This window comes from Lepidochelys kempii, chromosome 1 (assembly GCF_965140265.1).
Source record: "Lepidochelys kempii isolate rLepKem1 chromosome 1, rLepKem1.hap2, whole genome shotgun sequence".
NCBI classification, from domain to species: Eukaryota; Metazoa; Chordata; order Testudines; family Cheloniidae; genus Lepidochelys; species Lepidochelys kempii.
The window spans coordinates 155,514,005-155,529,565 of NC_133256.1; the positions used below are offsets into that span (position 1 = coordinate 155,514,005).

The 15,561-nt window shown below is 40.7% G+C and overlaps 1 protein-coding gene across 5 annotated transcripts in view; it reads right to left on the reverse strand.

Annotated features, from left to right (window-relative positions):
• TRAPPC10 (trafficking protein particle complex subunit 10) overlaps nucleotides 1-15,561 on the reverse strand; it is a 102,273-nt gene that overhangs the window by 18,219 nt on the left and 68,493 nt on the right. For all 5 annotated transcript variants that reach the window (XR_012160710.1, XM_073359195.1, XM_073359203.1 and 2 more), the window contains 6 exons: nucleotides 13,687-13,828; nucleotides 12,437-12,595; nucleotides 7,667-7,896; nucleotides 6,365-6,465; nucleotides 5,720-5,846; nucleotides 2,816-2,986 (listed from right to left, as the gene is read on the reverse strand). Coding sequence is in view for 4 of the 5 variants with exons in the window: in XM_073359195.1 (XP_073215296.1) it covers nucleotides 2,816-2,986; nucleotides 5,720-5,846; nucleotides 6,365-6,465; nucleotides 7,667-7,896; nucleotides 12,437-12,595; nucleotides 13,687-13,828 (930 nt within the window). In the remaining variant the exon portion in view is untranslated. The remainder of the gene's footprint in view (nucleotides 1-2,815; nucleotides 2,987-5,719; nucleotides 5,847-6,364; nucleotides 6,466-7,666; nucleotides 7,897-12,436; nucleotides 12,596-13,686; nucleotides 13,829-15,561) is intronic.

The following is a 15,561-nucleotide window of genomic DNA, read 5'->3' on the forward strand; positions in this document are numbered from 1 at the left end:
AAATCACACACCTACTTTGTACTGTAGACATAGCTTGAGATAGAGCCTGGACTGTCACCTGCTCTAGAATGTAACAGAACACTTCCTCTTCAGTTACATAGTGAAGAGATCTTTCTCTTACTTTTCCCAAGCTTGAAAAATGGATTTTGCAATGTGTGTTTTGATGGACCATCTGTAATTCCTGTTAACTGTTCTGTTGAGATGATCTGCCACATGGTTCTGAACACCTTGGAAGTGTTAAGCATTGAGTATGACAACATTTCTCATACAAAGATCCCAGATATCTACAGCCTCTTGCAAAGGCAATCTGACTTGGCACCTGTCGCCTGTTCAAGTAGAACCTAGCAGCAGCATTTTCCATGAGCTTGCACAGTGTATCCTTTGATTTGTAGAAGGAAAACAACACACCAGGTGAATTGCTTTCATCTCTCAAACATTTATGTGTCAAGAGAATTCCTGATCTGACCAAAGCCCCTCCGGGTCTGGAGGTCCCCCAAGTGAGGGATAAGGCATCCATGACCAGAGTCCTAGAGGGTGGAGTCAGGGGAAAAGAGACCCCTTTGCATACATTGGCAGGGTCCATCCACCAATCTAGCAATGACAAGAGACATTTGCAGGTATCTGAGTCAATATGTCCAGCAGGGGATGAGATGGATGGTATACAGACTTCAAACACCCCCACATGCTTCCGAGTGGAAGTATAGCATGCTGAGCCAAGTACCTGCCAGCTGCCACATGCCCTAGAAGTCCCATCAATTCCTTACTGTTGTACAAGGATGGACCTTGAGGTCCTTGCACAGGTTAGTATTGCCTGAACTCTGGCTTGGTGACTGGATGACGGAGTAGAGACCTGCTCCTATAAACTCGATCCTCTACACGGACAGCAATACTAACTTGCCCTCTTTGATCAAGAGGCCTAAGCAATTAAAGGAGGACTGGATCTTTTTGATGCTAACCTCTACTTGTTTGCCTGGATCTTTCCTGAACTAGCCAATCATCCAGGTATGGAAACACTTGGCCACCTGCCCGCCTGAGATGTGTCACCACCACTTCCCTATATGTTGTGAAGACTTGAGAGGCTGAAGACAGACTGAAGGGGATGACAGAATTGATAATGAACTTATCACAACAAACCCTTAAAAACCTCTTGTGGCTCTGGTGAATGGCCACATGAAAGTAAGTGTCCTTTAAGGGCTTGTCTACACAAAGGATAGTTTGCAGTAAACTGGGATGTGGGCACTAGCCTGCTGCAGACTAATTATGCAGATTCTGCTGACATGCAAACATTCGTATAAACAACCTAAATTATGGGCAACACACCAATTGTTGGGATCTAGGTACAGGATAATACAGGCTAGTAACCATGCAAAACCTTCATTATGTATTTGTTTAGGTTCCACAAAACTAGATTAGGTCTGTGGCCTCCCTTGGATTTTGGGATAACAAAGCATTGGGAAGAGAATCTCTTGCCCTGATGTTGAGGGTCTTCTTCTATGGCCGCTGGCTGTAAATAATATTTTATTTTTTGAATGACAACAGTCTTGTGCGATTGGTCCCTGAAGAGAGATGAGGGAGGAGGACTGGGAGGACAGAGAAACTGCAGACATCTCTCACTTCTATGGTGCTTAGCAACCAGTTATTGGTTGTAACAAACATCCAAGCACCTAGGAAGTTTGAAAGTCTGCAAAAGGGAGGACAGGAGATATTAAGACACTGACAAGGTGGTACTTTGGCCTTGCCTTTGGAGTCAAATAAGACTATTTAGATGTCACAGGTTGTCTCAATGAAGTTGAAGCAAAAGGAGGTCGTCTCCTTCTTTGGAGCCTATGGTGTGTTCATTTGCTCATTCTGCCTTGTTGGGTAGAAAAAGATGTCTGTGCAGAGTCTGAAACTGCTTCCTCTGGGATACAAGTCACCAGAAACCTAAAAGGGTAGAGCCACAGCATTTTGTACATCTTCCCAGAAGACAAGTTACAGCCCTCAAAAGGAAGATCCTCAGTCATCTACTGGACTTCTGTTAGTATCCCAGATGACTGTAGCTAAGAAAAGTGATGCACTGTGACTGTAAATGCCATCACTCTTGTCACAGAATCTGCATCAGCCAAGGCCACCTGAAGTGAGGTTCTGGCTACCAGATTCAGTAATCCTTGCCTGATCCTGACTAGGCCAAGTGAAAGTAAGTTTGTACATAAAAATTTAGCCATACCACCCCATACTAGTCAGATTTATTAGCCAGAGCAGTGCTTAAATCCCAGGGACTTAGGCATGCCCTGGTTCTGAGGCAAAGCAAAAATTCAAAATAGCAATAAAAAAGGAAAAAAACAAGTACCATTAACTATACAAACTATTTACAAAAAGTTTAGAAAAGTTTTTTGTGAGAAAAGGAAAAGTTGTGAGATGAGAGACACACTCGCTACTGACCACAGGTATCAGAGTAACAGCCGTGTTAGTCTGTATTCGCAAAAAGAAAAGGAGTACTTGTGGCACCTTAGAGACTAAATAGTCTAAGGTGCCACAAGTACTCCTTTTCTTTTGACCACAGGTAGTGAGAAGGAACTGACGGAATGGTAGGAGCAGCTCTGCCCTTTATGCCATCAGCTAGTAGCATGTGGAGGTTGCATGCTCCTACCAGTGTGGGTAAAAATTCTCCAGCTCCAGTGCACTGGGCATGCAAACACCTGAAGTGGAATGGACATGTGCAATCAAATAAATTATAGTTAACAGAGACCTATCCCTGGACTTCCCATCACCCAAACAGATTCTTCCTTCCCCCCGTTAAGTCTAAGGTACACAATATGTAGATAAAAATACTTACAAAATAATTTTCCACTTGGAATTCATAAGTGTACGGCTTCAAGGAAAATGACTGCTCTTCAGAGGTATCTGGAGAGAAGCTAACCGAAAACTGGCACTGCAAAGAGGGGGGAAGTTCTTTTGTCCACTTCAATTCCCATACAAAGAATACTGACTGCTTACTGTATATGTGCTGAAAGAAAATTATTCATCCATAGTATGAACTCATGTCTTAATATCAGGAGCTTTCTATACTGCTAGTCTAATGAACACACAGTCTTGTTATATACACTACTACCAGACCTTTTATTATATTTATACATGCATCAATCCATGAAATAACCATTTTACAGTTCTCACAATCTAAAATCCCCAGACATGTACTGGCCCAGATTGTTACAATGAGAAGGGAAAAGTTTCATTGCCAGAATCAGTATTTCAGGCATGACACTTTTTTTTGGGAAGAGTAAATATAAAAAAGTTTATTTATTTATTAAGTTTGCTGCTCAGGAAAATACACACAAAAAAGAGTCTCTTAAAACCAGGTAAAAAGCAGATTGATGCCTATTACAGACCACTGTTTTGTCATCGTATCTCAATCCTAGTTTGCAGCTCCGAGCTACTCCACTTTTTGGCCATTCTTGACCACAGAATGCCAAAACCACCAAACTATGTGGTAGCTTTTTGCAAGAGGAACAAGAAGGGATTTGGAGACCAACAAGAAGGTTATTCACCCTGTGCAGTAACTGTGGTTCTTCAGGTGCTCCACAGTAGGTGCGGCAGTACCTCATGCACCTGGGATCAGAGATCATTAGCAGTGCCCACTGGACTGCACATGTGCACCTCCCTATCTCACACCATGAGCAGCATGTATATATAGCGCTGTGCTGTCCAACCGCCACCTAGCTCCTTCTCTACCCCAGAATTTATCTTTCAGCTCTGAAGCAGAGGGGAGGAGGGCGGGTAGTAGAGCATCAAAGGGACACTCATCTTGAAGAACTTCAGTTACTGCACACTTCTTCGAGTGATGTCCCTATGGGTGCCTCCACTGTAGGTGACTATAAAGTAGTGCCCCTAGTTGGAAGGCTGGGGCTTTGGAGTGGCAATCGATCTGGATGATACGACAGTGTGTCCTAGTACAGTATCACATGCTGAGTCATACGTAATAGAGGATGCCTATGTGGCTGCTTTGCAAATGTCAGCAATCGGCACACTGAGAAAGGCAATTGAGGGGGAGAGAGAGGGTGGAATGTGCTTGAGTTCCAGGAGGAAGTTGTCAATTGTATAGTTGGTAGGACAGGTGTGTACACTGCAAGATCTAGTTGAAAAGGCATTGCTTAGACATGTCTGCACCTTTCATTCTTTTGGCTGTTCATAGGAATAAATGTTGCAATTATCTGTAAGGTTTAGTTCTGTCCAGGTCAAAGGCTAATGCTCATCTGACATCCAAGGGTGTGTAATGCCGCCTCCTGCTGGTTGCTGTGTTTAACGTCTTGGTGCTGAGGGAGAGGTGCATTCTCTTGAGCAGCCAGCAGACGGAGTAGAGTTCTTGCTTGGTGCCATGGGTTTGCTCAAAGCCGAAGGTGTAGGTGCCAAGAGCTTGGCCGGTGCTAAAATGGACATCACCAATGCAGATGGCTTCATTGAGGTCATGATGCCCGAAGTTGATCTGGTCCGGCAGTTGGCACTGTTATTGATGGTCTCATGTTGCAGTCTCCGGTGCTAAGAGACAGTGCTAATGTCTGAAGGTCTGCCCATTTAGGGTCTTTAGACCTCTGTTTAGCTGTGGTACTGGAGGTACTCTGATGGCCCTGGAGCTATGTCTCATCCCCGAAGATGTTGAGGCTACTGACCTTGCAGGGCATAGAGGTGGCGGTGTTTCAGAGGGTGATGAGGAAGCCCATTCCTTCCCATCAGCATGAGAAAGGGAAGATTTTCTCTTAGGACGTGGAGAATGAGGGTCGGTGGACGACCTAGCGGGGGAAGTGTCCAGGCCAGGGTCTGATGCTGGATGCAATGACCTCGCCATGAGAAGTTGCAGCCAAATGTCCCAGTTTTTTCTGGCCCTGGCAGTCAGGCTGTGGCAATGGATAGACTTCTGTGGGACGTGTCCCTCTCCCAGGCAGTGGCTGCTCTGTGGATGACCGTGGTTACTGGAAAGGTGTCCCACAGGAAACTCATCTCTTAAACCAGGGAGATCCGGGCCTAAGAGTGAGGGAGAAAACTTCCCCGTCGAGAAAAGCAGGGAGCAGGAAAACTAAGTCCTAAGCTACAAACTAACAGGGAGGATAAGAGGAAGGAATTAATTTTTTTAAGGGAGCTGGCAAGGAAGGAAAGAACTACTACACTAAAACTAACAGGTAAGGCACTATTTAATAGCTCAAAGGATAGGCAGGTATCTCTGCAGATTCCATCCCAGACCAAAGGTCTAAGAAAGAACTCAGGGGTGGTTGGAGTGCAAAGTGCTATATATACACGCAGCTCATGGCATGAGATGGGAAGGTCTGTGTGTGCAGTTCAATAGGCACTGCTAACGAAGATCTCCGATCCCAGGTGCAGGGGCTGTTGCCGTACCTAGAGTGGAGCACCCTTAGAGACATCATTCAAAGAAAAAACTAATAATTTGTGACCCGCATTAGGATTTCATCTTGAGTCTGCAGATATGAAAGTCTATTGCAGTGAGTGACCTAGCTCCCAAAATACCCTTTAGTAGAAGGTCACCCTGATCTGTTTTTCAGAGATTGCAAAGACCTGAATATTTGCATTTGGGTGTGTCAGTCTTGTTATATTATCTCTTACGAAAGCCATTCACCGAGATTCTAAGCATTTCAGCAATATAAGTGTCAATTTTTTCAATTTTGTGCCTTGGTACACTCATCTTATTCCGTACATCTAAAAGGTAACGAGCCACCAAGGAGAATCTTACCTGTTGGGATTCTGGCTTCAGAGGTACCAGCTGTAGATCTATGCAGTTACCAAATTTTTTTAGGTTATTGTCTGAAAGCTGGAAACAGAGTTCCGACAAATTCTGAACACAAACCTGTATATATTTCCTGAAAATTAAGCATTGAACATACAATAATATACGTTGTATATTGATATCAGTTTCACTGCAAGCTCATAGAAAACTTTATTAAAAACATTTCATCCTCGCTACAGAGTTTCTCTAATTGTGACACTCAGGCAAGAACAGTAAAAATGACTGGCATATTATTTCTTTTCCTCTCTGCTTAATTGCTAATCTGAGTCTGCAGAAGTAGGTCTATGGTACAGTTATTTTTTATAAGTAGTTTTGCCTTTACTGAGTTCTAACATGGAGACCAAAAGATGGAGAAAATTAGCCTATGACTATATGATTAAAATATACCACCAATAATGTATTTGTTGTTCTGCTGATGGAGTGTGAAAGGGAGAATGGGTGAATCCAAAAATGAGCATTTCATAAGTGGCAAAACTCACCACCCACTTACAAAAAATAAAAACTTATGTTGAAAGTTTACATACAGAACATCAACTTCTACAAACATTTTCTAAGAGGAAAGAGATTATAAATATTTAAAGACTACATTACCGTTTGCCAGCTGACAGTAAGGAATGCTTGGCATTAAAAGGTACACTGAATGTTAATGCAATAATGGTGGAGTAAATTGACCAGGGACAATCAATGGTTACCTGGAGAAAAGAAAGAAATAGAATTCTTATTCATGCATAATGGCTTTATTTTCCAATTCCAAATACTTAAACATTTCCCAGAAACTTTGTCTTGACCAGTCAAACCTAATGCATCCAAAAGGGGGGAAAAATTGATTTATCAAACAACTAAGCTTGTTAAGGTGGGAAGAGGATTTTTCGTGCGCACGCACACACACAGCTTGGTGTCTCCCTGACGTCAACTCCTAAGCTGACTTATCCATGGGATCTGCCTCTTCAGAGCACTTTCTTTAAGGGCTGGCAAATATTAAGGGAGAACAATGCTGCCACCAGGGGCATCTTACTGCAATAACCACATAGATTTTGTCAGTCTCAAAATAAATTACTAATGGAACAAACCTATTAACTTCATAACATAATGTAAGGGATGATTAATCTGCATTCTGAACTTCAGCACAGAGCTTCAAAAAAGTTCCTCCTGAACTGAATGCAGATTTTCCCTTAACGTGTATACACACTAAGTGAAATAACTTTTCATATATGCATATGTTCATAATCTTTATGAACACCAAACGCCCCCCCCCCACCATTAGTTTCCAAATGGAACCAATCCGCAGTTTCTTTTAACAATAGTTAAGCATGTGAGAAGTAAGAGTGCCAGTACATTGTGCAGACCATTTTAGTTATAAACATAGGGCAATAAAATCAGTAACATGGGACAGAGCGCTCAAATTAAGTCCCAGCTGTATAAGGAAGTGTTGTTACTGGTTTAATCAGAACATTCTTTTCTCTTAATACTGAAGCAGTGTACCAGAATGGTGCAGGGATACTCTGCATACATAAATTACATCTTTTTGATGGATCAGAAGAGAGGCTTTGATCATTGGAGTCATTAAAGATCCCAGGCACTTAAAACAGAAGTAGGGGTGTTAACTATGGTCTGTTGGCCGAATTCCAACTTGGGTTGTTGGCACAGAATGTCAAACCTCAGAGAAGGCTAGTATTTGGTGAAGGGAGACTCATCCACCTATAAAGTTCTGTGTATTTTTGTACGTACCTTAAAAATTCTGCACACATACATTTGCATCTATTTCACACAGTCTGACGTGCTTTCATATCCTTTAAGCTAGAAGGTGTTCTGTGCAAGTAGGTTATTCTCACTCATAATTTTGGTCAATTTAAACACTTGTGGTCAAAAAATTAACTTTTTTGGTCATCTTACTTTTTGGTCAACTGTAGCCATGCAGTTGTCCGTTTTCTGCTTCTCTTTGCTTTTCCTGTGCAGTTCTTTATTTACCAGATTTTCACTTTCCACTGAAGCTGTTGGGGTTGATGGCAAATAGATAACTTCTAGGTCAAATTCAATCACATGATATGCAGGAGCCACTGGCAAGGTGATGCTTGTGATCTTTTCAGAAGACTGGATCAGTAACGATGATTCTGAGACTTTTTCTACAATTGTGTAGAATATGAAGTAATTTTAGAAATATTCCTCCCCTCCACAACCTCCATTTTTCATCTCTAGCTATCAAGTCATGAGATCATATCCTGAAAGGCTAGAAATGTCTTCTTTGATCAAGAAGGAGCCCTAAAAGGCTTGGTACCTATAGTGTCTATAACTCACACCTCCCTGTCAGTGAGGACTGCAGCCATACAACTCATTGTAGAACTCCAAGAACTCCACACTGGCTTCCTTAATGAAGTCTCTGGCTACAAATACATTATGAAGCTTAGGCTGGCAGAGCCTCCCTAGTATAGAGTCTTCACTTACAGAACTAGCTTTTCTGTCCATGTAGGAACACCACTTTCCCGAATGATGTTAGCTACATCAACAGAATCATTCTTCCATCAACATGGCTGTGTCTATACCTGGTGTTTGTCAGCAGAGCTATGTTGGTCAGGCATGTGGGTTTTTTCACATCCCTGACCAATGCAGCTTTGCCAACATAACTTTCAAGTGTAGATCAAGTCAAAGACCCAATATCATGAAGAACCTTACCCTTCATTATTTCCATTAATTTCCAGTGTTTCCCTAATTCTTCTTGAAGGGCTACTGGCTACCTTCCTTGGTAGTCCATTCCAATATTTAAGGAAATTCTTGACAGAGCAATTTAATGACTAGTCTGAATCTTATCAATGTTCCTTCAGTCCTCACCTGCTCCATTACCCAATCCTTTTTTACCACTAGTCCCCGTGACTCCTCATATCCTATTACTTCATTCCTTTCATTTTACACAAGCTTCATTACTGATAACACAAGACTATGTATAATGAAGATTTAACCAGCATTCGTGACATATCTTAAAAATTTTCACATAGGATGCCTACATTTATCCTATTTTTAATCTCTCCTTATTCAACTATTGAGTCTTTGCTTCTTGCTTTTACATATAAACTGAAGAATAGGATTGAGATGCACTAGCAGAGCTTTGGGAGAAGCTGGGATATGATTAAATTAAACATTGGCTAGAGAGGCAAATAATTCTTCACTTTCCTGCGCACTAACCATTGCTTTATAAAAAACATATCCTACCTTCTTAATTATTACATAATTTTCATAGAATCATAGACTTTAAGGTCAGAAGGGACCATTATGATTGTCTAGTCTGACCTCCTGCGCAACGCAGGTCACGGAATCTCACCCACCAACTCCTGTAACAAACCCCTAACTTATGTCTGAGCTATTGAAGTCCTCAGCTTGTGGTTTAAAGACTTCAAGGTGAAGAGAATCCTCCAGCAAGTGACTCGTGCCCCACGCTGCAGAGGATGGCAAAAAACCACCAGGGCCTCTACCAATCTGCCCTGAGGGAAAATTCCTTCCCAACCCCAAATATGGCAATCAGCTAAACCCTGACCATGTGGGCAAGACCCACCAGCCAGACACTCAGGAAAGAATTCTCTGCAGTAACTCAGATCCCACCCCATCTAACATCTCATCACAGGTCATTAGGCATATCTACCGCTAATAGTCGAAGATCAATTAATTGCCAAAATTAGGCTATCCCATCATATCATCTCCTCCATAAACTTATCAAGCCTTGTCTTGAAGCCAGATATGTCATTTGCCCCCCCACTGCTTCCCTTGGAAGGCTGTTCCAGAACTTCACTCCTCTGATGGTTAGAAACCTTCGTCTAATTTCTAGTCTAAACTTCCTGATGGCCAGTTTATAGCCATTTGTTCTTGTGTCCACATTGGTACTGAGCTTAAATAATTCTTCTCCCTCTGTGGTATTTATGCTTCTGATATATTTATAGATAGCAATCATATCTCTTCTCAGCCTTCTTTTGGTTAGGCTAAACAAGCCAAGCTCTTTGAGTCTCCTTTCATAAGACAGGTTTTCCATTCCTCGGATCATCCTAGTAGCCCTTCTCTGTACCTGTTCCAGTTTGAATTCATCCTTCTTAAACATGGGACACCAGAACTGCACACAATATTCCAGATGAGGTCTCACCAGTGTCTTGTATAACAGTACAAGCTTAAGTACCTCCTTATCTCTACTGGAATTACCTCGCCTGATGCATCCCAAAACCGCATTAGCTTTTTTGATAGCCATATCACATTGGTGGCTCAGTCATTCTGTGATCAACCAATACTCCGAGGTCCTTCTCCTCCTCTGTTACTGCCAAGTGATGCGTCCCCAGTTTATAACAAAAATTCTTGTTATTAATCCCTAAATGCATGACCTTGCACTTTTCACTATTAAATTTCATCTTATTACTATTACTCCAGTTTACAAGGTCATCCAGAGCTTCCTGTATGATATCCTGGTTCTTCTCTGTATTGGCAATACCTCCCAGCTTTGTGTCATCCACAAACTTTATTAGCACATTCCCACTTTTTGTGCCAAGGTCAATAATAAAAAGCTTAAATGAGATTGGTCCCAAAACCGATCCCTGAGGAACTCCACTCGTAACCTCCTTCTAGTCTGACAGTTCACCTTTCAGTGTGACCCACTGTAGTCTCCCCTTTATCCAGTTCCTTATCCACCTTTCAATTTTCATATTGATCTCCATCTGTGACATTATGAGTATAATACAATATCTCATTGAAAGGTGACAGGGCCAGAAAGAGTTTAACTCACAAACTGACCTGATCCATGGCTGAACTTTAGAGACTGGTTAGGAAGATAAGTAAATGAACAGAGCTTTGAAATGCAAGCCTGCATTGTTAGAGATAGAAGAGTAGATGTTTGTTCAGGTCTTGTGATGTAAGTCTATTGCTATAGCTTTGATTCAAAGATAAAAGGAGTATTAGTATTTAGGAAGATACTTGACTGAAATAGCATTATTGTCTATGTCTCTTTGAAGGTTGTGATAACCTGTGTCTGAACTGTTTAATGGATAAATTATCCTGTGCTAATTGCCATGATGTTTGGAAGAAGGAAAGTCAAGCCTATTGTTTTCTCAGGCCAAAAGGCTGCTGGAAATTTATAAAAACCTTGGGACACAATCCTTCATCTCAGATCTGCTTTGGGTTTCAAGAGGGGGAAACCTTAAGCCATAAGGATTGAGATCCCCAATCACTGACTGGGGTCACCCTGAATATGGACATTGGACTATAACCTATGGACTATTTCTAAAAGGACTTTTGGCAACTACAAGCTCATCTCTGCTATGTATCTGAACCTCAAGAATTGAATTCAAGTCTGTATGTATTTTGATCTTTTAATCAACACTCTTCTTTTTTAATAAATTTTAGTTTAGTTAATAAGAATTGACTATAGCGTGTATTTGGAGTAAGATCTAAGATATTATTTGACCTGGGTCTGGGACTTGGTCCTTTGGGGTCAGGAGAACCTTTTATTTTATATGATTTTCAGAATTCATCATCATATGTTCGACATGTGTGTCTGGATGGAGGCCTGAGGCTGGGTACTTTAAGGGAAATGCATTATTTGGACTTCTGAGTAACCAGTGAGGTACTATAGAAGCTGTTTTATGCTGGCTTGGTAAATGTAAGTATTGGAATATCCACCAGCGTTTGGGGTTTGTTTGCCCCATTCTGTTTGCAGTTCACCCTGATTGAGTAACCTCAGCTGGCTCCTACAGACAGCACCATCTTTTCCAATTTAGCTAATAATTCTCCATGTGGAACCGTATCAAATGCCTTACTGAAATCAAGGTAAATTAGATCTACTGCGTTCCCTTTCTCTAAAAAAGGTTAGCTTCTCAAAGAAGGAGATCAGGTTGGTTTGACACAATCTACCTTTTACTATGGTACAAAGCCTCTGTACAGGTAATGTCCCACAATGGCAACACAAAAGTAGTCTAATTCACTCTAATCCTCAACCATTCCTTCCTCCCTACATGGACCTTGACCCATAAAAAGCAGTATTTCCAGGACTAATCTGGTTGACTGAAAGTTCATACTTTTCTTGAGGCAATCAAATGCAATGAGAACTCAACCACGGATTCATGTGTGCAGGAGGCTTAAGTAGTCAACTGTCTGTTTATACAAAATATGCAAATTCAAAGCTAGACAGGGTGGTACAGAGAACTCTAACTGGACTTCATTACAGGTCCTGTAAGGTGTTCCCAGGATCTCCTTCCTTGCAATAGGTGAAAGTGTTGCTAAGGTTTCCTCTGTTGCGTGGTGCCACTTGCAAATATACTACACTGATTTAAAAGTTGCTTATGAGACAAGTTAATTTCCTAGTGAAGGGCACACAGACAGTAAATTAATCTTTCCCAGAATATATCTATTCTTTGTTATTGAGATAAGACCTATACCTGAAGTCACTAAATCTAACTGGTCACATGTACAGTTTCCAAAACAGTTGTAGAAAAAGGCCAGGACTTACAGAAGTTTTTGTGCTCTGAAATGCTGAGTTACCAGTTCCCAATTCATGGTTACTGACAACAATGGTGTCAAACGTTCTAACATCTTATAGACCACTCTGCTGCTATACAATAAATATTTACATTATGCTTATAGGATTTCTGCATTTTCACAGACTGATGGCAGATAATTGATTTTGGCTATGCTGCTTACCCCTGGTATTGGAATAGATCAATGCTTTGCTCTCTGGATGGTAGAGGAAAGGCATGGCATCAGCATTACTGAGCTGCAGAGTATCTCCACTCTTCATGGTATAATGGCCAGTAGTCACTGTGAACTTCACCCTCTGAGGAATACCAGCCAAAAGGCTGTCTGAAGAAAAAGAAAGCAAACAGTGCCAGTGTATGCCAGCATTCTAGTTATTAAATGGTTACAATTAGCTGCTAATGTTTGCTAGGAGTATACAAATAAACATTCATAGCTCATTTTTCACACAAGTGCATGTTAACATCAACTTGAACATTTTACTTTTTGGTGCTCAATTATGGAGTAGTTTTCTAAGAAATTGTCCAAGAAATAGGGAGAGTTTCAGCCATTCAATTTTGGGAAATTTTCACTGTTGCCCTTCACCTGAAGTCAAAGCATTCTCAATCAATGAGGTGCAGCTGTGGAACAAGCTTCCAGAGGCAGTCGACTAATTCAAAGTCTGACCACCTTTAGGACTCTGAGACAGCTTTCCCATATTAACCAGAATGATACAGAATATGTGAAGATGTATGAAGAAGGGGGAAAATGTGTGTTCTAGAGATACAGCCCAAGCACAGTCTTTTCTACTAAGGAAGGGGGGAACAGTAGAAGACTTCAGGAAGCCTAGAGGACCTCACCAGTAAAATCTAGTTTACCAGGATCATTCTTAAGCATGGTGATGGGTCCCATAGAAAGCTCTTAGATTAGTGATTCTCCTTCCACTGAATTCAAAGGAAAGACTCCTATTCATTTTAAAGGGAGTTAGAGCAGAGCCTCTTTGGTAGGTGAGAGTGCAAAGTAAAGGGATTTTGCTAAATTACCAAAGCCAATACAGTGTCACAAAACTAGTAAGAAATTCACAATGGTGCAGTCAAATCACTATCTATTCTCCCCATCAACGTGTCCAGTGATGCAAGATCAAACCCCACTTGATCCTTCAAAAGGATACAGACACCTATATGCACTCCAACTAAGCCAGATTCTGAAATTCGCAATCAAATACTAGTTGTCATGTCACTTGACAAGTGGGATTGATAGCGTTCAGACTCACTAAAGCCTAAAGACTCATATGTTCTCAATAGAAGCAGTTTTAAAAGGAAGCTGCAAAAGACAGAGCAAAGTAACTCGTTTAGATGAAATGAGAAGTAACAAACATGTCATGTATGAGAAAGTAACATGGACAATCAACACATTCTTAGTGTTACAAGTTTACTTACCAGTCAATGGCTCCACTTTTAGCTGGGGCTCCTGAGAGTACACATCATATTGCACAACTGGGTAAATGTGAGGAAGGACAAAGTGCACTTTACGCACTGACGTGCACAGCTGCCTGAGAGTATATGTCCCAGGTTCTTTGGCCTTTGAAAAATAAAAAATGAAACTGAAGAGTGGATTTTCAATCTAGCAATTATTTTTACATTTCTCAAGAAAACCCTTTGTTTTCTCCACTGAACTTCTGACAAATAAGGGACAAATACATCTCAGCCCATTTCTAACTGGTATGCTTTTATCTGTACAACTAGGTGAATAAAAAGAATTAAGAGGGGAAAAAAATTCATGAAATTGCCCAAGCACTCCGAATTCAATTTTCGTAAGTGTCTGGTAAAAATGTTTATCCCAAAGGACCCCACCTAATAATGGCAGGGGGGGTGAGGAGGGGAAGCAGGAATGTTGTCCATTTGATTCAAGAACAAATGGAAGTGCTGTCAATTCAAATACTCTGTTACCCTAAGTACCTAGCATAGCAACCTACTCTGGTGAGGATTTATATTTCATATATATATATATATATATATATATATATATATATATATATATATATATATATATATAGACATACATACACACACATGTGAACTGAGGGCTACATACATTAAAATATAATAAATATGCTCATCTACGATATTATGGATTTTACCAGGTAGTCACGAACAGCAGAGTGACTTTTTGGCTAGCATTCATAAAACCCCAAACTGTGCAACGAATAACCTTCAAATCAATATAAGCCTATAATGTTTTCACACTTTCTTCCACATTGTGTGGACACCTATTAATGAATATATTTTAATCCCATATTCTCCCACAACACTACTTTAAGGCTAGCTATGATAGGATAGCACCATTGTAAAAAATAATAAAATGGTACACCTGTAGGTGTGCTTCTAGAAGATGCATTAGTTCTATCCCTGGTGAAGGACAATGTGTTAGTCACTGCTGATAAACAAGATTTGAAGTTTGGGAGTGGTTCCCCCTGCTCCCCTTTTTGTCACTTCTTACTGCACAGCATTGAAAGTGCTATAAATCTTTGTTAATGACATAGGCTGCTCTCACAGCAGAATTAGAATTTTTTGGGTGCTTGAAATGAACTTTAGTTTTAATCAAACTAGCACAGTTATAGTCCATTGACCAAACAACTGAAATGATACAGCTGTTTATCCTGTTAAAAGCATGGAGGGCATTTGAACACCCGAACAACATCATGCTAACAGAAGGAAAATGCTGACCTTTAAGACATCTAGTATTTTGAATTTTTCACAAGGTAGAGCAGATTTTTTTAAAAAAAATCCTCCTAATTTTCTTAAGCATAATGTACAGATTTGTGTTGTGTGCGCCATATCACATCACATCTGATGTGGAATTAACCCATAATACACAAACCCTATGCAGCCTGAAGCATTTGGTTTTTGTCTCACAGCGAATACTCAAATTCAAAATTTTTCAGTTGTAAGTTAGTGGTACTGCACCTGCCCCAAAATTATAACCTTAAAGCCTCACCATCTGAGTGTTTTCTCGCCACTTTTTCCAGCTTGTAACTGGACAAAAGCATTAGTGCACATTATGCGCTAATGTCATGGGAGATTTCATGTAATGTAAACCTAGGAGTCATAGGAGAGGGGATCCAAAGAATGTAGAAAACATTTTCTGACCTGCTATAAAACTTTAGAATGAATACATTTAAAGAGGTTCAGTTTGGAGTATGGCTAAGAGAGACTGCTGCAAATTTAGTATGAAGCAAGTGCTATGCTCAGTTTAAAAACCTGCAAACGAAGCAGAGTGCATATACATCCCATATGGAGGGGGGCATTTTCTTT